Source organism: Lycorma delicatula, chromosome 1 (genome assembly GCF_047948215.1).
Source record: "Lycorma delicatula isolate Av1 chromosome 1, ASM4794821v1, whole genome shotgun sequence".
Classification (NCBI taxonomy): domain Eukaryota; kingdom Metazoa; phylum Arthropoda; class Insecta; order Hemiptera; family Fulgoridae; genus Lycorma; species Lycorma delicatula.
The window spans coordinates 192,925,615-192,949,995 of NC_134455.1; the positions used below are offsets into that span (position 1 = coordinate 192,925,615).

Below are 24,381 nucleotides of genomic sequence, written 5' to 3' on the forward strand. Positions count from 1 at the left end.
CTATTGGTTGACCACGCAGTCTTGTGCATAATAGACAGTGCCATTGTAAAAAAAAAAAATAACAGTAATGAAAACCTTAACATTCAGTCGAACTTAGCATCATTTTTTCAGTCTTGGTTTTTCAGTTTTTTTTTAAGCTTCCATTGGGATGAATAGATCTTCATTTTAATGTCATAACCATACACCCATGTTTCATCACCTGCATTACATTTGACTAATTCTTAGTCATCAGCGAGTCAGCTAACAATTGTTCTGCGATGTTGCTTTTGTTGAAAGTTCAGGAATTTTGAAATAGATTTTGTTGCTACTTGTTTCAACCCAAAATGTCAGTCAAATATTTTTACACGAGGCATAAGAGATTTCCACCTCTTTAACAACTTATATAAAAATGATTTGATGATTATTGATCACATTGTCTTTTTATTTTGTCAATATTTTCACCGGTTGTTGATGTGTTAGGATGTCCCAACTCTTTTTTGTGTTCAAATTCTTAATGGGCTTCTTGAAATCGTTTATGCCATTCATAAACCCTTGCTGTATCAAAATTGAACATCCTCACAAAAAACCTTCCCTAAGAACTTCACCACTTCATTGCACTGCATTCAATTTTTAATGGAGAATTTAATTCAAATCGTTTATTCCATCATTTAAAAAAAAAAAAAAATTGCCACTTAATAAAATATATTCTAATTACTCAGCTGCCAAGTTTGATCTACATGTCTAATATAGCCGAAAATATTGATAGTCATTCTTTGATCACACCTCATAAATATGTATAATATACTCTCAGACATATCTCTTGTGATATATATGAGTATATCTGTACCTATAAAGCAACTTATCCTGACCGAGTGACTGATTCATCAACTCCCAGCAAAAACTGCTGAATATAAATTGATGAACATTTGTATACATGTTCTTCTTATGGTATAAGTGTACACTAATAAAGGATTTTTTTTTAATTTTGTCTGTAAAGGGTTAAAATCGAGTAACAGTGAAATTTACTATTTTTTTTGTAATTTCTCTGTAACAAATGAAGATATCATCTTGATTTTTGGTATGTGTAATCTTCATGTGAATATCTAAAATCAAATTTCTTGAAATTCCAAGTTTAAAGGGTTAAAATGGAATTTTAATAGTTTTTGAAACCTGGCATTTTTTTAATTTCTCTGTTAAAAACAAAGATATCCTCTTGATTTTTGGTATGTATAATTTTCTTGTAAATATAACCAATTTCTAGATTTTCAAAATTTGATCTTGAAAAGGGTGAAGAAAGGTAAAAAAATATTTGAACAATGATTGTAAATTTTCCCCATTTCTGATTATACTAAACAAGATATTCACTAGATTGAGGCTTGCTCTTCAGAAAAATATCTAACAACTATTTTCGGGTTTTTTTAATTTCCATATTTTAAGGGATGTGATGGTGCATGGCATGGCAGCTTAACCAACACAGCTGCTGTTACTTTATGTGTGACACAACTGGCTACACCTGCCTCCGGTTGCTTGACTAAAAAACATAAAATAAAATAAAAAGTAAAATACAAATTAAAAAAAAAACAGAGAAACGAAGTATGGTCACTTCATAATGGTGTTTGTCTGGTAATGCTTAGAACTGGAGAAAATTATTGTTATTATTGTGTGGAGAAAATTATTATTCTTGGAAACTATTTTATAAAAAAAAAAAATAATAATTGTAACAGTTGTTACAATCTTATGAAAGTGTAATATTGACAATGACAGGAGCTGATGAAGTTGAAAGTAGGCCTAAATCTAATTCAATACAAGTAGAATTGTTAGCAAAAATCATCAGAAATAATATCACTAACCAAATCAAGTTTCATCATAATCATAACCAAGTTGTTTCAGTTACAGAAACAACTTTTTTTTAATTTTGAACGTCGGTGGTCATAATAATCATTTGATGAATATAAATTGTAATCACAAATAACCGAACCGTTGTATGTTGGATCTATCCTCATCGTCTAGTTCTCCTTCAGAACCACTATCAAAACATAATTCACTGATTCGTTCATGTTCAATAGACATAACTCAATTTCTTTGTCAGAATCAAAATTTTCTCCATCGCTATTATCTAAGGTACATACAAAAATTTGACTAATTTAAGGTCATAAATATCACTCATTTTGTTAATTTTTAAACACTAATAATGAAAATAATTGTGTTAATAGAATAAAGATGGAAAATAATCAACACGCATGTAAACAAACTTGCCTCACAAATATCATCTATGCAGTGCCTCACAAATATAATTTCACTGAAACTAACACAATTCAAAAATTATCCAATAGATAGTGAAAACAATTTGATGTACAAATTCAGTAAGAAACACTGAACATCTAAAATCAACAAAAGATGACCTGGAGTCTTCCTAACAGAAGATAAAGAATTTTAAACACAAGAATAACGTATACTGATCCGTCGTTCAACTGAGCAAAGATAGTCGGACAAGTTATACTCGTCCATCATGTGTTAAGCACTGGGCAACAATCTGTTGTTTATTGTATATTCCTTCTATACTTTTAATAAAAATTTGTATTTACCATTTTATCTGGTTTTAATGAAAATTTAAAAACAATATTCTTTATTAAATATTTTTTCTTTATAAATAATAAATACATTTGCTATTATATATATATTACAGCAAGTGCCCTTACAGCGAGTCATTACAGTGAGTGTCCTTAGTCTGTGTTTGGTTTAGATGTGTTTAACATTTACAAAGGTATTATAATTTTTTTAAAGCTATAAAATCTTTCTAAAATTTCTGTATTATTTTGTTTATCTTTGATGGTATTTTTAATTATATATTCTGCAATATTTTAATCCATATATTTTTCTTCAGCTTGCTCTTCAAGATTAATCTGAGAGTTAAAATTACTTTCTTTTACCCATACTATTCTGAACGCAAATTTTTCTTCATTTAATGTCTTCTATCTCATTTTCTATTAATTTATTATAATTTTAGATGCATGAGATGTCAAACTTCTTGGCTGTATTTCTTGTGTTAATCTGCTTCTGATTCATTTGGGATTCTAACTGATGTTACCTTTAGTGAAATCTTCAGACTTCTCCAGTTAAATTTGCTTACTAACTTGTTCAACCTATTCAGTTTTATGTCATCTAAGTATTTTAGTAATTCAGATGATGTAATTCCTATTCCTTCTCTTTTATAATTTACTCTGGCAAATTCTGAATTTAGTATAAAGTTTTCTTTTAACATGTCAGTTTTTTTTACTCATCATTATTATTTCACTAACCTTTTTTTTTTATCTGTTCTGTTTATTTTTACATCTAACAGCTTATTCTTTACTTTCTAACAGTGGTACTAAACTGCACTGATATAAGTTTTATTTGTTTGAGATAGTTTTCTACATGCTGTGTTTTAATCTTCCCTGAACTATTTTCTTTTCTACATCAAAATATTTTTTTTTATCCAGTTTCCTTTGTCAGTTTATGTAGTCTATTTGTTTTATTTCTTAAAAGTCTGTGCTTTTTCTTACCATTCTCATGTTTACCGTATAGTACTTTCTTTCTTCATACACCTTTCATTTCACCTTTCCTCATTCTGTCTTAGTAATGTCTTTTTTATATTCATTATTCATTTTCTATTAATTTTTGTAGAATGTACTTCTTTCCCTTGGTCCGTACATACTGTCTATGTTGCACATTATCCTTTAATCTAAGTATATCTTGTTTTTTGTTCTTTGTTTCTTTTTAATATTTTATTCAATCTACATTTTATTACAACTAATTTTATCAGTATTCATGATTACTGCTGATTATATCTTACAGCTCATTTATTTGATTTTAAGATGGTGAAATCAGCACACCTGATATTATGTATCAGGTGTGCTGATTTCACCCATGTCTTTCTTATTTTAGGAACTTTTGCTAACAAAAGATTGTTTGTAATCATTAATTCATATCTTTTATAGAATATATTAAGTTTGGATCTTCTTTTATTTTTATGACAAGCCAAAATTTTTTAGGTATTTTCTTTTCCTTTTAATTTCCTATAGTGGAATTTTAAGTTAATCTAAATTATATATTTTTCATCACGTTTCATGTACTTTGTTAAATCATCATCTTAACCAAGATTTTTACTTCTTCATACATACTTTCTGCTAAAAAGATAGGCATATAAATCTGTGTTGTCTTTTGGCTTAGACCGAGTCAAACTTGACAAAAAAATTCTTTCACATTGTTTATAATACTGCATTCTACCCCTTCTTACTCATTAATAATTATTTTTTAATAATTTTCCTTATCAAAAATTCTGCACATTTTCTACCTTGCCTCACTAATTATTATATCTAAAGTAAATTTATTAGTTTCGTTTTCTAAAACCATCTTACCTACCAGTTTTGTTTTTAAGTAAAAGAAAACATACAGAGGTAAACATCCCATTTTTGACTCAAAGAATGTCATGAGTATATTTTTTGTTGAACTTTTCTTGAGTAATCTCCAGTTTGAGACTTGATTTAGGTACTATTTTACCTATGTAGTATTTTCCCAAGAAGAGAGAACATTGTCATACTTAGACGAAAGAAATGGTAAAAACATTCTTCAGAGATTATAATTGTAGATGTACATTGCTTTCAGCAATGCAGTACTCATAGTTCGAAGCAAAGGTTTTAATTCTTAATTTTCAGACTGTATGAGCCATTATTCAGTTGGCAACTTCAATAAACTACTAAAAAGGCAGCTGCCTGCTTTGGTATCTATGTTAAAAACTACCTGATTCACAAAGACAAGCATTCTCTTCCAACTTTTTTATTTATCACCACCGTGGTGTAGAGTTTATAATTTTCTATTCATATAATTTTTTTATTTCATAATTTTTTTAACACTGAGGTTTCCTCTGGGTTAATTTTTGCTAAACATAAAGGATGCTAATTAGGTTTTTTTTAATATATTAGAATTATGTTACTGTTATATTAAAATCCTACAATTTGTTAAAGTAAAATAGTTGTAATACAAATAAAATATGAATTTAAGTATTAATCAGTATACATTCATTTTTTTTATTACAGTTGATGAAGAACAACAGTTGGGCCTCATTAAGGAAAGTTCTAGTCCAGTTGTTGTTAAAGAGTCAGTGACTGCATCAACAATGTCATCAGGGGTTTCATCGTGTCAGCATGTAGTTGGCAATCAGCAATCACAGTCTCCTAGAAGAAAAGTCAGCATAAGAGTTGAAGAAGTAGATTCTAGCTTACTGACAATCCCAAACACAATGGCTGTTTCATCTAGTGCTGAAACTTTAACAGGTATTGTTTGCTTCTTTCATTCTTATGTGTGAAATCTTAGAACCTTTAATTAAATAATTTAGAATTCTGACATATGAGTGTAAAAGTTGTATCAGGAAGAAGTGAACACGGTACAACTTTGGTATTTCATAGAGTAAACATAACCACCTGGAAAATTATTAATAAGGTATTTTCATAGAAGCAGAAGAAGTAATAAATTTTCACATCGCTGATCAATAACAGGAAGGTTAGAATCATAACCTTAAAAATTGCTAGAGATGTTATTTGTAGATGTTGTAGTCACTACTGAAAAGGAGTTATGCTCATGTTAAAGTTGAGAAAGGTGACAGGCTTAGATCTGTTGCTAAAATAGCTGAAAAGGACTTCTCCTGTGGTACTTGAAATAACCAAGTTGATGCTGCAGAAAATTTTTGGGTTTATTGGTATTAAAACATTTTAACCATTTGCTAACTAAATATGTTCCATTAAATTTTGAAAAACGGCTCGTAAGGTTTTCTACACGGAGATGAGTTCACCATTGAACAACCATTGATTCTCCGGTTTGCAGTAAGAAAAATATTTCAAAGGTTGATTCATAAGCATGTCGTACGTTGAATTAGTAAAACTTATTTAGCACACAAATGGTTTATATCATGAAATGGAATGGAATGAAATGTAAGTGATGCACCCAAAGTGGTTAGAAAAATCTATCATTTTATAATTCTGAAATTTTTCTGAATATCCTAAGGATTATTGATAATGTCTTGTGGTGTACATTAATTTTTCAACTTCCAAAGAGCTTGTAGGTTGCAGCATGTAGGATGTGCAGTGAAGGAGATTAGGAAAACAAGTAGTTATTTTTAAGGATAGGGAAATAATCTTAGAAAACAGTGGCTTTCTAACATAGCAAATTCCTAGTTTAGTACATTTTATTCTAAAATTATTTCCAACTTTATTTTCAATACTTTGACATCTTAAGCTTTTATTTATGGTTCACCATGTATAGAACCATGTTTTGTTGACAAAACTAGAACTGTATTTCCAAACGCAAGATGTCAGATAAAAAAATGATGGAAAATCATTTAACTTTCTTTATTCTTATTTCTATCTTTTCTTTATCTTTCTGAAAATTACAAACTGATTTGAGTCACAGTTGTCTAGAATTGATATTTTGAAAAAAGTACATACATTCTTCATTAAAACCTAACTGCAAGTTACATTTGTAACTGATCTACAATATGAATAAATATGTTTTTGTGAGCACAGCTTACAGTGGTTCCTTGATGAAAAGTATCCTGTTTGTGATTTTAGTCCAATATTTCATATTTTGTACTGCCTATTAACTTTTATCAGTGTTGTTATATTTGGTTGTGATTTTGAACCATTAAATAAAAAAAAATAAATAAATTACTACTGCTCTTTTGCTGAAATTATACATTACAATTAGTCTAAAGTAGTTTTTTGTGCTAGCTTTCATTTTTTATTTATGCCTTCATTTTTCAAGCTTTTATTGTTGTTTGCTTGTGATTTCTTATTTGGTTTTTGTTAACAGTGTGTCAGTACTCTGAAAAAGATTTTAATAAAGCAAAACATGAATACAAGCTCTTGCGTACTGGAGTTTGTTTACGTATTGTGCTTCCTATGTTATCATGTATTTTTCTATTTTATTTAAAGGAAATAAGTAAGTTTTAATCATCTTGAATATGAAATTAGCCTCATTTTATCTTTTAATATTTAATTTTTAATAAAATTTATTTGAAAAATATTTTATTTGATGATGTTATAACTTAACTTTTAACTACTTGCAAGTTATAGTTATACTTAATGTTCAGTTTGTTGGTTAATTGTTTAATGAAAACTAAGCAATCTTATATATAGTTTTTGTTGTTTAATTACAATTCGGAATGAATGAGTAACTTAAACTTACCAAAACAGAATCCTTTTCTGCCATTATGGAAGTGAAAATTTTTATGATAAGTAATTTTATTGAAAGTGTACTTTTGTAGAAAATAAATCTAAAATGCTAGTATATGTACACTAACCAGAATATAGACTGTCATGAAATTTTGATAGTACCTATTTAATAAAACTAAAAGTGATGAATTTCATATTCTGGGATCAATAACCATGTTTGATGAGAATAGGGTGTACTCTTTGGTATTCATTTTAGTGACTTCATTTTTCTTGAAGTATTTTTTTTCTGTTAATTTTTTATAGATGTAACAGTAATAAGTGCTCCTTCCTCGCCTAGTAATTTAAGTTCAGTAACTCTGGTAGGTTCTTCCAATGGTTCAGATCCAAGCCCTCAGGACAGTAATAACACTCCAACACCAACTTCAACTCCAGTACCTCATTCACAGGCTTCACATTGTGTATCTCAGATAGGCTTTCAACTAAATAGCACTCAGCCAATTGCTAATACTACAACTTCCTGTACTACTGCAGCTGTTACAACTAGTGTTCATGAAAGGTATCTTGTTTACTTAAAATTATATTTTTTACAATTTAGCAAACAAATGAAAATTATTTTTATGATGTTTGTATGATCATTTTTATAGTTAGAAGCATTAAAATTTCTTGAAGGAGAATACATTAATTATATTCTTAGGTTTATATAATCCTCTCAAAATATCTGCTTTCTATTTAAAATATATTAATGATTTCTGTTAGAAAAAAGTGTGTTCACCGACAGTGCTCACCGACAACACAAAGAGCAAAGAATGTGCAGTGGACAAGCGTTTTTGAACCACTGTCAACAAGATGGAGATGATTTGTTTTCCCACATTGTTATGGGTGACAAGACGTGGATATCCTACACCAATGCCATTCAAGTTCCCCAAAATCGAAAAAGTTTAAGCAATCTCCGTACTTGAGTTTAAAAATGTTTGTTATTGTTTTTTGGGACAAAAGGGCGTCATTTTGGTTGATTTCATGGAATGTGAATCAATAATTAAGTTAATGTGTACTGCAAAACGCTCACTAAGCTGAGACCTGCGATCCAAAATCAACGACACCGGAAACTGTCATCCGGTGTAATCCTGCTTCACAGTAACGTGTGTTCTCACACCGCTGCCTTAGCCAAGAAGAAGATTCAAGATTTTCATTGCGAACTTTTTGACCACCCTCGATGTAGTCCCAACCTTGCACCTAGCGACTACTTCCTCTTCTTGCATTTGAAAAAGTGGCTTGGTGGACAACGGTTTGAAAATAACGAGGAACTCAGACTGCTGTTGTCAACTGGTTCAATTTCCAGGTGGTGAACTTCTATGCAGAGGGGTTAAAGAAATTGGTACAGCATTATAAAAAGTGCTTAGAACTGAATGATGATTATGTGGAAAAGTGAAGTAGGTATGTAGTAAACTAAAACTATAAGTAAAAACCTTTTCTCACGAGTTAATTTTTTTTAATGACCAAATGAAATGGCTCTTACTTTATGAATATGCCTCATAATTATATATTCTTAAATATAAATTTCAATAATTTAAAGTAATTTTTTTCCCTATCTAATCTTATTCATATTCTACTTCTTCATTTATTATATTTTCATTACTGTTTTTTATTGTATACATATTTTCTTAAGAATTTGAATTTGTTGCTGTTGATTTCTGATGTTTTATGTTTTCTATTCTTGAAATTAGTGTTTATTTTTCCTAATATGATAAGTCTAATTAGATTTTTGTTTGTTATTGTTATGAATAATTCTTTTAAAAATTTGCTCTTCAGATTCTATTGTATGAACTCCTGCTTTATTATAGATGTTAGAATTAGATTTTTTATTATTTATTTTAATCTTGTTAATACAAGTGTAGAGCAGTTTCAGGTGTGGAATAGCTTGTACAGAAGAACAGACCCTTTTTGCTATGAAACCTGTTCAACCTGTTTTTTATACTTGTTTGATAGAAAAAATTCTGAATTCAGCTTGAAGAGCAATCTGGCATTTATGGATATTCAAAAGGGTTTTGATGCATTCACATGAATTAAGCTTTGTATTATTAGAAAAAGAGAGGATTACCAAACTTTATTCTTTTAAAGTTTCTACATTGGAACGAAAATTAAAATGGAAAGTGGAAGTAATTACATTCTAACAGCATGAGGAGCACAAGGAGTTCACTAACGTTGTTGCGCTTCATCTCTTTAACTTCCAGCTTCTTTACTGTTTGTATTTCCAGCCTGTTTACTGCTCCCACATATATTTTACCCATTCTAAATACGGCATATTATCCACCCATCCTTTATCTTGGCACCTAACAATCACACCAGCAGGTAATTTTTCACCCTTTAGAAGGGTTTTTCTTTTAAATTTAAAAAATGATGGAAGTTTTTTGCCATCTGCAAGTACTGTTAATATGACAGTATATTGTAGTTTTTCATAATCATAAGTATACATACAAACAGTTTTATTACTGACAGCATTAATTGTTGAGTCTGCTGGTATATTGAAGTAAACTGGTGTTTGATCGGCATACCTGCTTGCCCATTAAAAAGCTATTTTCTTGTCGTAACTGAATTACATCTCTCTAGAAGGCCAGTAATTTTTCCTCAAAGGCATCCGTAAACATTGACAAATAGATGTACGTTTTCTTGTTGATAGTTTACCTATTATAAAACAATCTAACCATCCTCAACTTGCTTTAAAATTTGATATTTGAAGTTCCTTTGCAATTTGTGCAGCTGCAAATTGGCATCTCTTTGAAATAGCAAATCCTTTGCTTGCATATGTCTTTAATGTAAGAAAGCAGCTGCTTTTCGAGTTGAGGAAAGTTCTGAATTCAGCTGTAAAATTCTCTTCTGCTTTTACTACTATCCATAAGCTTCTCTCTTTCTATCCCCAACCTCTTATACACAATTCCAGAATATCATATTTACGTATTTGCTGCAAGATCACTGATTTTCTCAGCTAAGCAAATAACTTTTTATTTTTTGCTGTAAATGAATAAAGGTATTTTACAAAACTCATTTTTATTAGCTTGCTTAAAATGCTATCTGGAAATACTTAGTATAAAGTACGAGTATAAACTGAACACGTAATCTACCTTCATTCAACTAAAATAAAATGAATACTGTTGTGTGTTTAGCTGAAACAATTTGTGTTCTATACAGAAGTTCAGGATTTTAAATAATAAAAAATGTTGTAATGGATGTTAATAAAATATTATAATGAAATGCAGAGATAAATAAAAATACTTATGACAAAAAAGTTTATTTATAAATTAGCAATTACCTAAACTTAATTGATGTGACTCAACATTAAGTTACTGATGTGATATCAAAAGAAATTAGAATACATGCTATGATTTGATTACATTACTACTGTATATTAGTATATTGTAACATGTATACAGTGGTAAATACAGATACTGGACTCTCGTTTTGAAATCCCTGAGTATCACTAGCACTTTTAAATTTTATGTTAGTTGCAAGAAAAAAGGTGCTTGTTGTGCATGAGTAAACACAGTAATTTAAACTCATTTTGTTATGAGAATATTAAGTATGATTGAGTTAGTTTAATTGAGAAAAGGTAGATAGAGAAATTCTACTGTAGGGACATACCAATAATTTGATCAATTACAATCTCGATTGGCTGGGTTACATCAAAATAAGTTTTATAAGAGTAATGCATTTAAATGGGATTAAGTACGATTTAGGTTAAGACTATTTTTAATAAAGAAAAGTAATTAAATAGTTTGTTTAAAAAAATAAAGAATCTGTCTAAATAATTAATTTTTTTTTGTTCCCCTACACAAAAAAAGTATCATCAGCATTTCCAATTAGTTTAACATATTTTAGAGGATGCGAGATCCAAAGTAAACAAAAACAACCCTGGGCCCAATGTGGAACCTTAGGAACAGTTCTTGAAATTATTCCTAAGTAAAATTTATATTTACAGGTAACATTAAACAGATATTTAATTTCTGTCCTCTGAGGATTATTAGACAAATAAGATTCCATGAGTTCTGAAGGAAAACAAATACCACAAAGTTTTAATAGTGTGCTAACTGGTTTATTATTTGAGACTATTAAATGCTCGTGATAAGTTATGGAAAAAACCAGGTATTCCCTCCACATCCAGGTTTGAATAAATAGTACTTTAATAATTATTTATGGCTGTAGAAGTGCATAACTGCCTTCTACAGCTGTGTTGTGCTGGGTAGCTGGAGTTACATTACTGCATTTAAAAAGGCTTCCAGGCTTTTATGTAATGCTCTTTCAAAGAAGAATGTGGATAATTCTGACATTAATGCAGTTTGTTGATTTATTGCTAAATTTAACATATCTTTGCTTTTCTATACAGATAAAATATTAGTTAGTTTGAGATAAGTAAGAAAGTGACCACCAGTTTTTGAGAAATTGATTAATAGTGAAAGGATGAGCAGTAAAACCGTACACAGATTTTAAAGCCCCTAAAAGATATGTAATCTCAACCAGTTGTTGATTTAGGTGAAAGAATTATTATAAGACTTCTTTGTTCAACATTGTCAGCATCATAAAAATTAATAAAATTAGATATTCTTAACTTTATCACTTTCACAAGCTAAGTTTTTTAAATTTTCATGATAAACAGGATCTAATATGCAAAATAATCATTATATTTACTACAGACCATAATTAGTTTTATTAGTTCATTAGTCCTTGTCCTCTTCAAATTACTCACCTCACCTATTCACACACTTTTTTCAGTGGTATTTCCACTTCACGAAGCAGTCCTGAATACCTTGATTTGAAGTGGTGTTTAAGATCTATGATGAATTTGTTTTAACGTCATTAATAGTCTTAAAATGGCATCTTTCATCACTGATTTTAATTTTGGAAATAAGAAAAAATCACAAGAAACCAGGTCTGGCAAGTTGGGAGGCTGAGGGAGGACAATTGTCTGATTTTTGGCACAAAACTGAGTGTACAGGTGCATTGTCGGGGTGAAGGAACCATGAGTTGTCTCACCGCAATTCTGATCTCTTTTTGCGGATTTTTTCATGTAACTGTTGTAAAACACTGTAATAGTACGCATGGTTCACTGTTTCTTCTTGAGGCAAGAATTCAAAATGCACAATTTCATTAAAAAAAACAAAACAAAATCTTTTTTCAGTGGTATTTCCACTTCACGAAGCAGTCCTGAATACCTTGGTTTGAAGTGGTGTTTAAGATCTATGATGAATTTGTTTTAACGTCATTAATAGTCTTAAAATGGCATCTTTCATCACTGATTTTAATTTTAGAAATAAGAAAAAATCACAAGAAACCAGGTCTGGCAAGTTGGGAGGCTGAGGGAGGACAATTGTCTGATTTTTGGCACAAAACTGAGTGTACAGGTGCATTGTCGGGGTGAAGGAACCATGAGTTGTCTCACCACAATTCTGATCTCTTTTTGCGGATTTTTTCATGTAACTGTTGTAAAACACTGTAATAGTACGCATGGTTCACTGTTTCTTCTTGAGGCAAGAATTCAAAATGCACAATTTCATTAAAAAAAACAAAAAAAACCAGATAGCATCACTTTGATATTGGATCAAAACTGATGTGCTTTCTTGGGGCATGGAGATCCTTTACCGATCATTCCATTGTGATGATTGAACGTTTGTTTCAGTGTCGTAGCCGTAAACTTTCATCTCCCAGTATTGGGATCATAACTGGGAGATGAAAGTTCCCAGTTATGATCCTTTGCATGAATGTTTCATTGTATTGGCTTGTTCAAGACGTTTCCAACAAATGTCCACTTGATGTTCATTCTGCTGTTCGGTCATCAAACGAGGAACAAACTTTTGCAACAACTGGATGCATGTTCAATTTTTCAGTCAAAATGTTATACATGATCCAGTTGGGATGCTAACCTCTTCTGCAAGTTCTATGACGGTTAATCAGCAATTTGTATTCACCAGATTGTTTTCTGAATGTGGCTGTCATTAGCTGAAGTCAAAGGCCTTCCTAGTCATCTTCAGTTGACTCATGACCACTTTTAAATTGTGAAAACAATTCTTAACATTGCGTACAACCCTGAGTATCGTCTCCGTAATTTCAAAGGTTTGAAATTTCTGTGAAATTTTTCCCCAGTTTCATGCAAAATTTTATATTGTATCGTTGCTCCTGAAAATCATACATTACAAAAATCACCACTAACACTCAAATACCTTGCACTCAAATAACAATAACATGAAAACAACAATTCAAGAACATGTGATTACAGAGAAGGTTATGCAGAACACAATGCTTCAACCGCACATCACTAAATATCTTTGTTGGCGCTTAATTTTAAAAAATGTTCAGTTATTTTCTGAACAGTCTTCGTATGTAATATTAAATAAATGTATGCCTTAATCTGCTTTTTTAGTATCATGTTAAGATCATATATCATATACATATTAATTTTTAGCCACACTTAAAGTATTGTGCTGTGTGAAAAATGAATAACACATGAAAATATTATTAAAACAGTAATTTTGGTTTTTCAGTAACTTAAAATAAGTACGGTATCTGGATTAGAGAGATATGAGTTTACAAAAAAAAAAAAAGATTGGTAAAAATAAAGGAAGTATTCATTAAATAGGTGGAACCCATAATGGATGGACATATTTAGTAGAATATGAGTAATTGTACGATCCGTCTGGTGTCTGGTGTATGTATGTGTAAAATATTAAAATTTTATGTAGGAAATATTAAATGAAGAATTAAGATTTGTTAATTGGCTCAAGGAAATTATATATTTAATTTAAATTGTGCAAGATTACTTTTAAAAAATTGTAATAATTTGAAACTAACTACTTTTTAAATGACAAATTGAATCAGGTCTTTTAATTATAGGGCTTTAGAAAATCATATTATGCTTTCGATAATTTTTTTCTGCTTTCTTCATTGTCTGAAAGTGTGCAAAAGAGCACATAGTTTAAATCCAACTCATTTTTTGACCACATTATGAATGTGTGTTTGCCTAATTCAGTTCTCGATAAAACCACAATTACATCGTATGAAACTATGCTGAAGACAGGAGCATCATTCCTTCAATGAAGATGCTGCAAGAAACAAAGTGTTATAATGAAGGTTTTAAAACTTTAGTTTTAGTAAAATGGGTTTAACTGGTCATTAAAAAAGCTAGTTATTTTAAGTAATTTCATTTAGTTATTTCATTTTTGATTGTTTAACTAGTTCATAACAGATTACAGTAATTATAAAGTAAAATGTTAAACAAGAAATTTTTAATTACATCAATAGACTGGAATATAATAATAGTAAAATAACCAGCTTTAATTGATTTTAACACATACTAAAGTAAAAAAAATAAATAAATAAATACCTTTAAAAATATAATTTAGCATTTTTATTCTGTAATTATTATGAGTCCTATAACCACATTTAGGATAGAGAGTTCTATCAGAAATCCTGTATGGTTTTCTTCTGTCTCCTCTTTCAAAATAAAAATTTATTTACTTTGTCAATGGATGGATGTATTGTCACAACTGACTTTTGACTGCCGTGACTCAATTGGTACTCTTATTGATTATTGAAAGTACTGCTGCACACTGCAACAGGACTTTCCTGCATTGAGCGATTACTTTACTGTAATGAGTATGCTATATCTGTAGAGGTAGCTGAATAGCTACCTCCACAGATATTCACCTGTTGCGGTAGAACCTAAAATATGACAATTATGCTTCTTAGAAGGGTGCAAGTTACTTTATTAACTACAATTTTCTGATTTGAAGAAGCTTTTAAATTTATGAAAATGTGAGGAATATGAGAGAAATGTCAAAATGTCTGAAATGTCAAATAAGAAAAAAAAAATTGAGTATAGTTTTCAGGAAACGATGGCAATAGTTAAAAACTACTTAAGTCTACAGAGATTTAATTCTCTCAAGCATGTTTTGTGGGGGAGATTATTGTAGTGGTTGCATTGCTTCTGCAACCATCGTAGCAAAAGAACTGACTGTCTGTTCCAGTTAAGCAAATTTTACAGCGATAAAATATGTAAGAAATAGTTTTCAAAAGTAAATTCATTTTCCTAAACCTTTTATATGATAGTTATTCAGCATGGTCTTCTCACACGGATTAATATTCATGTTTTCTACTGTGCACCTTATATTTCTGTATAAGATTATATACTGATTATCTTTTTTTTATGACACATCTTAAGGAAAAAAGAATTCGTAATAGTGGACTCATGAAAATTTTATTTTATTTTGTACTTCTGTAGATGTGGCGTTAATTGAATTGGCAGTGAAATAAATTCATTGATCTGATTACATGGCATTATGTAATGTACTTAATGAAAAAAAAAAAATTAGTTTTGAAATCGAATTTGCTACACATTTCATTATCTGTTATTTAAATATTTTTACTTGCGATATAATTTAATAAAATTTAAATTTTATTACGTAGTAGTTATATTTAATTTCTTTAAAATTATTCCAGAACAGTAAAATCTGCAGAAAAACCAGCAGTTGTTGGAATTAGAAGAAAAGGTGATACTACATCAGGTGGTGTTTGTGTAGGAATGGGAGGTTTAGGGACATTAGAAACTGATGATAAGAATGAAGAATGGGTTGACGAGGATGATCCCTCTTTACATCATCATTACCATAGTGCATCATCATCACGTTCTGCATCGATTGTAAATTCTGCCGTGATGCAGGTAGGACTTGATTTAACATAGTTTATTTGGACACTGTATTGCAGTTTATATTTTACATTGGTGTCAGTTATTTTGTTTAAGTACAGGACAATTATAAATTTTATAAGTAATTACTTTAATTAAATTTATATTCAAATTAAAATTGTCCAGAAGAGGTTGAAGAGTGTTATGAAATTAATATTTTCAGATTCCCAATTAGTTAATTCATTTGTTAGCAACACTTAAGTATATACCATGTGAAAAATGAATAACACTTGAAAATAGTAGTAAAACAGTAACTTTGGTTATTCAATAACTTAAAATAAGTACATAATCTGGATTAGAGAGATATGGGTTTGCAAAACAAAAGATTGGTTAAAATAAAGGAAGCATTCATCAAATAGGTAGAATCCATAATAGATGAACATATTTAGTAGAATATGAGTAATGTACAATCCATCTAGTCTGTGAGCTACATCATGTGTAATAAAGTATACAAATGTATAATTTAAAAAACCACTGTTGGTGGTATTAGTATTTAAAAAAACAAAACAAAACATAAAGGTCACTAACTGGAAGTGTAAAATATTTATACAATATAAAAATAATTCATCTTATCCTCATCATAAAAATAACTATAATTGGGTGTGAGATTCTAGTCACAAAAGAGTCAATAAGTTTATAGAAATGCATATTATGTTAATATAAAAAAAGTAAGAATTGGTAATAAAATGTTGTTTATCTTCATGCCACAAGACATATTTCTTTCCCTTGTCTCAAATATTTTTGTTTAAAATTAAGAAGAGGAAGAAGTAAGTCTTATGATTTCTGATTGCAGGATTATATAGTGCGGTCATACTTATAGAAATGATTATAAAGTGTATTTTGAGTAGTATTTATTATAGTACAATATTTAAACATTGATAACTTTTTCCAAAAGAAAGCAAAAATCATTTAGCAAACACAAAATTTAGGTAATTTCTAGATCAATGGGTTCTGGGTGATTCCCAACAAGTCTTGTATTTTTTCACCTATCATTTTATCCATTTCATCAAAATCCTTTTCTATGTACAAGAGTATGTGAAATATTTAAAAAAAAAATTGATCTCCTAAGGTTATAAGCAGATAGACAATAAGATAACAAGCATAACAAATGCTTTCTGGAAAACTGTTGGGAGTAAAGATTAGTTATGTTTACACGTTGAGTGCCACTCGGTCTGACAAAATTTTTTTGAAAACCCTAGTTTTAATTTTTTTAGTAGTAATAATAATCTGGTTAAAATGGGTGGTTTTACTGATACTTTTTTTTACTCTAATGTCACTTATAAAGCCAAAAATGTGTTTGATGCTTCTTGGCATCGTTGGCCTCCTGAATGAATGCATGTTGTGTCAGGCCACACAAACCATTTGGCACCAACTGGATTTAATGGTTATCTTAATTGTCAAAGTTAATTTATGTGCAATTTAATTACTTTATTATGAAAATTATTTTTGGTTTTAAAATACTACCTTTCTAATGATTATTTAATCCCGTATTTATTCTATTTTATTCATAATGTACTGTTGAAAAATTAGGTGTCCCTGCCATAAAACCATAGACTCATCTATACATAATTATTTTTTAGGATAGTACAAATTAGCCATTTTTTCATTAAAAAAATCACTTAGAGGTTGTATTTTATGAATACGATTACTTTTTCTTTGTTCATTATTACAAAATTGAAGAACTCATAATTTCCATAAATCTATTCCGGCCCATATAATTATGGAAAGCTGTTATATTAAATTATGAGTACACCAATAATCATGTATTCTGTTAAATTTAATGTTTCCCATGTATAAAACAAGTTCCAGAAACATGCAAAATTTGTCTTTGTTACAGGTTTCCTTGAAAAATTAGATTTAGGATGATTAATTTTTGTTCTAAAACTTCTATATAATTATTTGTTTCATTCACAGTAAAGTTAAAAAACTTATCATCAGCTAGTAATTGAAAATTGTTAATTGGCTTAATATCAGTTGGAATGAGATTACAAAAACCAGGATTTTCAACAAAATCAATTTTTTTTAATTCTGATGGACTGGTCACCCATAACACATTACTCACCACTTTCATATTTTTTGTACATCGAGTGTTACTGTTACAGGTATATTTGTATCAATGTCATTTTCAGTTATATAAATATCTTCATTGGTTTCAGTTTCTCTGTGTATTGTTTGCACACTTGAATGTTAGAAAGATTTTCTTCGTCACTTAAATCACTTACACTACCTGATTCGACATCACTGTCATCTAAATATTCATATTCAGTCACTTTCAGCACTAAATTCACTGTTCCTACTCCCTTTTTCCAAAATATGTTTTAGTTGTTGTGCAGGTAATTCCTTTTTAACAATCATTGTCTCTTTGACTGAGATGGTATATTTTCTTGTACCATTTCAATGATGGCCTCAAGTATTCTATAATTTGTGTGTGTGTGCACCTGTGTGTGTACCAAGGTGTTCAGCTAAATGAAATTGTAAGTATAGTTCTCCCTAAACTGTGGAACTGTTTGCCTTCAAATCTGTAGTTTGATATACATGTCAGCAGTTGGGTTCACAATATTGCTTGTTTTTACAATTTCCATCCTTAAATTTTGCAATGATCAATCAGTAACTTTAAGAAAGGATTCACCAGTTTGCCATCAAACACTTATCTCTCACTGTTCTGAATGATGCAACAACAATGCTTTTTTGAAAATAGCACCTCATCAATTTTTCTTCTATTATTTTGACATGGCCAATTTTGTTGTTTTGATCAGTCATGTCTAATATGATAGACTCAAATTTCCTGCATATAATTTTTCCAGTCATTTATGGTGTTGAATTATGTAACAAGCTTTTGAGGATATCACTTTTTGTGATGATAGACTTGCAAGTCCATGAAAAAATAAAACGACTTATGATCACAAAAAGTATCTGGGGATTGCTCAGCCAGTTACCAAATCACATTTTGTGCAGTGCATGCATTTGTTACAGTACCATACCACTGTCCGCGTAATATATTGTGTGGGTGTTCCTATAATTCCGATTTGAAGAAAGATACTAAGAAGATACCCTTATTCTGAAGAAATATACTCTTCTTCCTTCCTCATTCCATGTCAAGTACTCGATTTTCATTGTATCATTGGTGTAAATTGTTCATTATTTTAGTAATGAAAGTGATAAGATAAAATTCTTAGAAGAAGGAAAGAAATATGACACTGATACTTGGCCAAGCACTGTAATGTTAGAATTTAGATATTTTGAATGTCTTTAACGAAAGGGGTATTTTAAAATCAGATCATTTTAAGGATATTAGATGAATATTTAACTTTTTTTTTATTTTAGATATTTATCAATGTTGTACCCCCAAGGAATTTTCAGATAATGTTTGTGGCTTTGCTTATTTATAAAACTGCCATGAAAGCCATGTTTATGTGTATTGTTTTTTGTTACTTTGTTGTTAAGAAAATCTTAGGAAATACAGAAGACAGAATTAATCTAGGTCTGTTTAGTTCATGAAATTTGGATTTTTCTAGGTTTATTACAAATGTATCACTAATGATTAAAGTATAATTATCACTAATTAGTTCATTTGTGAGTTTTCTTAGAATCTAATTCAATCAGTAGACAATATTTTTTTAATCTACATTATAAAATCAGACTATAAAACCTATTAATTTGAGAAAATACTATAAAAGTTATTATTAATTGGAGAAACTCTCATTGATTTACAAAATTTTCATTGATTTTGGGAGGGTGAACAAAATATAGGTTTTTGAAGTTAGTGGCAAACTGCAAGACACTTATTTGTTATTACTTCACATAGTTTTCAAAAACTGATGATTTTGATTTATAGTTAAAAACAGTTTTTTAACTAGAATATCATCTTTGTCTTCCATACCATAGATTCTGGTTTCATATCGTGGTTAGCTGTATGAACCTTAGGTTCCCATACCTGAACTTTATAACTCTTCAGTTACGAATGCTTATATTTATGCTTCTTTTTGTTAGTGTTTTAGCTTATTTACAAAAAGTAATTAAATCTGTATATTTTATGTTGTAATTGGTAAATATTTCAGAATTATTATATTGGTCGGAGATCACTTGTTGGTGGAGAAGGTGAAGGTGCTGGTAGTGTGTCTCAGAGAACTAGTTTCCAGCATGAGTCACCTCAGCATTCCAGTAAAGCTGGTGTAGTTATTACATCATTTCGACAATCACAAAGAAGGTAAAATCATAAAATTCTCTTCTTTAGTTTTAATAAGATTTTATTTCACATCTTTTCTAAGATGTATTGAATTATATATATACATCAATATAATATACTTATTACATTGCTACTTATATAAGATCATGTAGGGCACAGTTACATTAAAAGATTGTTTCTAAAGCTTACAAAAATTACATTTACTTGTACAAGAATCAATCTGTGAAAATTATCCCAAAAAGAATGAAATATTAGACATTATATAAAATTATTTAGGATAGGAAATATTATGAAATAAGATTTCACTTATAATATTGAATTATACTTGATGTATATTGTAATACGATATTCTGAATTTATGATAATTTAGACTGTTGTAATGAAAACATATTTAAATGAGATCATGTCACTTGGTCAGAGAAAAGAGTGAAATAAGTTGGTTACAAATAATGTGATAACATAGATAAAAAATTATTTTGGTCGATTTACGTATTCTAATTTAGATAATGAAATAATATTGATTCAGATAAAGAGTAAGTGAATTATTATCTTTTTAAAAATTATCTAAATTTCTTTTTTAAAATTGCAACTCCTTGATTTCCTTTTCAGATTAGTAAATAGGTGAAAAAAGGCGTACTGTGTAAATGGAGATAATGAAAGGAGATCAAATTTCAGTTGTTTAAGAACATTTAAAATTGCACCTTGATGTGTAGTCAAGAATTACTGTAGTAGAACGCTTACTGCACTGTTATTTCTGAATTCTGCTTTATTTCATTTTTGCTTCAAGGTCTTATTGTATTATCCCAGAATTCACTCTATGCCTTCAGATAATCAATCAGATGGACTTGTAAAAGATTACAATGAAGCAATCTCGGTTGAAGGGTGCATTTTAAAGTAGTTCAGTGAGGGGATGATTAAGATAATATTTTATGTTGTTCCTTTTTTCCCAGGGTCATTTGGTGGATCTAACTCTCATCAATACATGCGATAATGAAAAAGGTTTTTGTCTTCTTATTTATGATACAGAAACTTTGAGTCAACTGTTTGCAACATTTAACTTATCACTCTTTGTTTTCCTATTTCAACATTCACAGTATGAACCAGCATTTTTTTTATGACAAATTATGTTTATGATTACTCATCTTCTGAGTATTTGAACCTTCATCTTTGAGTGATATGTTAGTCGTTAATCAATTCACTGACTTGAATTTGTCATAAAAACTGGTCTTCCACCACTAAATTCATGTGATATTTTGCATGAATAAAGTTACATATTCACTAAAGTTACTAAAAGATATGAATAAAGTTACTTATTGTCCAGTAGATGTTGACTAAGCTTCAACCAACATTATTTCATATAAAAAAATTGTTTACAGTGATAAATTGCTGTAGAGAAATGTTTTCAGAAGTAAAAACTCGATTATACTATGCAGTGTTTTGTTTCATTTATGTGTAATTATTCAACATCATTTCAAAGCATACCGATTGAGAACAGCTACAGCAAAGAAATCATGCTTTAAAATAATAATAGTAGTGAAATACAGTGCTTTATGGAAGTTTACTCATATTCATATGCCTTCATATGTGTTTTATGGAAGTATGCCTTCATTCATTCTTAGGTATGTGAATTACTTTTCTGAACATAATTTTCTGTACATGATTAATTTGTTCTGGATTCTTAAAGTATGTTATGTTACTTAATGTATTTATTCAACATTTATAGAAGTTCTGAAAGCATTTTTATTTTAAAGGTTGTGTTTAAATTGATCTGTTTCTATTATATATAAAACCATTAAATTATTTTATATTTTCTTTAATACATCTCTCTCTCTCTAAGGTAATCATAACAAATTGATTTTAGTCCTGAGTGGCTTAAATAATGTTCAGGCAGTGATTTGATTTGATTATTAGATGTTTTTCTGTAAAAGCTCTTTTGTATCTAACTGATGTTTATATTCTGTTTGCTGCTCTGTTATTAATGTTAAAAGTGATATTTATTGTTTCATAGATTATGTAACACAATACGTTTAATACTTTTAACATATAAATGAAGCTCAATCTCTTACCATTCAAAAGAAAATTTTTACATTTGTTACATTATTCATCTGTAGTACACAATATTATACTTTCTCTTTTTTTAGTAAATCCATTACTTGAATATTATATAATTAATTAATTTTTAGTGACACTTCAACATTGTTAACTGATATAAACTTCAGCCTGGAAAATTCTGTAATGTATCTGTAAGTTAGGGATTCTATTGTAAAAAGAGTATTTTATCTCATTGTAATATCTTCTATCGTGCTCAACTGCTACTTTTATAACACTAAGTGATGATATTTATATAATTCAGCTTAAACCTTGTCCCTTGTTTGAGTAGATAATTCAATTTGTATTTTGTTAAACTCTTTTAACATACATACATTTTTTTAATTTAGATTTATGGGTTTTCCTGGATTTTCCAGGTGTCCCAAAAAGTTATTGCAGTGCTAAAATGTTTCAGATATTTGTTTTTGTGCAGAAAAGTTGTCAATTTTTGATAATGTGTTCTATAATGAAGTATCTGCCATCTCAATTAAAATTTATTAGATTTGATTTCATTCATGTCATTTATTTTTGTATTGTGTTATACTTTGATTATTTCATGTTTATATTCAGAATTGTAGATAGTTTAATTAAATTAATAAACTTATGATAATTAAATTAACATATTATATTTGATAAATTTTTCGTTTTAGTTGTTTATGAATTATTAGTTATTTTTGAGATTATTTATTAGTTTCCATTATTATTATTACTAGAAAGTTGTGTTTTGTTTGTTAACAATTGTTTTCATTTAAAGATAAACATGAAGTTCTATTGTAAAACAACAATTGTTCTGTTGATCTTTCTAGTTTACTTTGAATTAAGTTTGAATTAAGCTAAGATAACTTTCTTCATTATAAGTCCTTGTATGATTCAGCTATGAGTAAAATCTGCTTCAGATATTTTAAATAAATTCTTGCATGTATGAAATCAAAGATTCCTCAAGAACTTGATTTATGGAGCCAAATAATTCTGGTTTTGGTCGAAGTTCTAATGTTACTAAACCATTATTTTAAACTATTGTATTACTTAGAAGTTTTTTAAGTCTTCCAAAGCTCATTGATTTGTAATTACCTTACTGTCTTAGATCTCTTTCTGGTGGTATTTTGATTTTTATGAACACTGAAACATTATATTTTACATTGACAACATTGATTGCAATTCTGTATCTCAGTCATATTCCAGCCTCTTAGTTAACCTGATTGTATTTTCTTTTTTATTGCAATTAAACATTTGTAATTTTTTTAGTTTATAATTAGAGTTTAATATAAAGTTTATTTTGAAATTATTCTTTTCTGTTATTTAGAATTTGTGGCATTTGTTCTGTTAACCAGTATTTCTACATTCACTGTTAAATAAAAAAAAATAAAAAAATAATTAAATTTAATGTTCTTATTTATTTTTAATTTTGACTGGCATTGAATTCTCAAGATTTGAGTGTCTATTAGCTTTTATTATCCAGCTCTGTTTACTTTCTTCTTCCTGATTTTGATACCGACTAATAATGTTAGATAGAATAAGTTTTAAATATTTAAGTTTAAATTGGTAATTATTTAGCTGAAGGTGAAATTGATATTTAGGATAGAACCAACAAAACTCATGAGAGGTTGTTGCCAAGAGGTTAAATTTCAGCTGTTATATTGAAAAAATTCATTGACGCTGGTTTTTTTGTATTTTCTATTATGAATTATGACTGAAAAATTTTCTTCATTAGGGATTTGAGTTAATATTTTTGCACTATTCACTTTGTTATTATTAAAATAATAATGCAAGATATAAATTGAAATCCTTGAAAACTTAAAATGCTGTTTTTTGTGTTTCTTATAAATAAAATCTCCAGCAAACTTATTCAATATTTGAAGTCAAAGTTTAAAAAAAATGTGTTTAATGTTTTACAAAACCAATATATAATAATAATTTCCCAAGACAGGCTGTGAAAAGTAGCCAGATACGTTTCTTCTCATTCCTAGTTTTTCTTTATTTTCTTAGCAGTACCTGAGTTGAAAATTATTAAATAGCCCCTACTTACGTAGGCACCACTTTAGAAGTAATGTTTTCTAATTTTGTGGGATTCCTTCATCATTTTGTAAGTGTAAAAATATATATTTCTACTATAAAAACAGTGGCTATCTATAACTCATAAGCTATGAAAAATACTGGAGTAATTTGTAAGAAATTTGTTACAAAATAAACGGTGT

The 24,381-nt window shown here is 29.0% G+C and overlaps 1 protein-coding gene across 1 annotated transcript in view; it reads left to right on the forward strand.

The window, feature by feature from the left end:
- Positions 1–24,381, forward strand: part of LOC142317735 (ras-specific guanine nucleotide-releasing factor 1-like) — a 526,102-nt gene that overhangs the window by 414,849 nt on the left and 86,872 nt on the right. The window contains exons 20-23 of the mRNA XM_075354282.1: positions 5,055–5,291; positions 7,488–7,740; positions 15,669–15,888; positions 19,971–20,119. Coding sequence (XP_075210397.1) covers positions 5,055–5,291; positions 7,488–7,740; positions 15,669–15,888; positions 19,971–20,119 — 859 coding nt within the window. The remainder of the gene's footprint in view (positions 1–5,054; positions 5,292–7,487; positions 7,741–15,668; positions 15,889–19,970; positions 20,120–24,381) is intronic.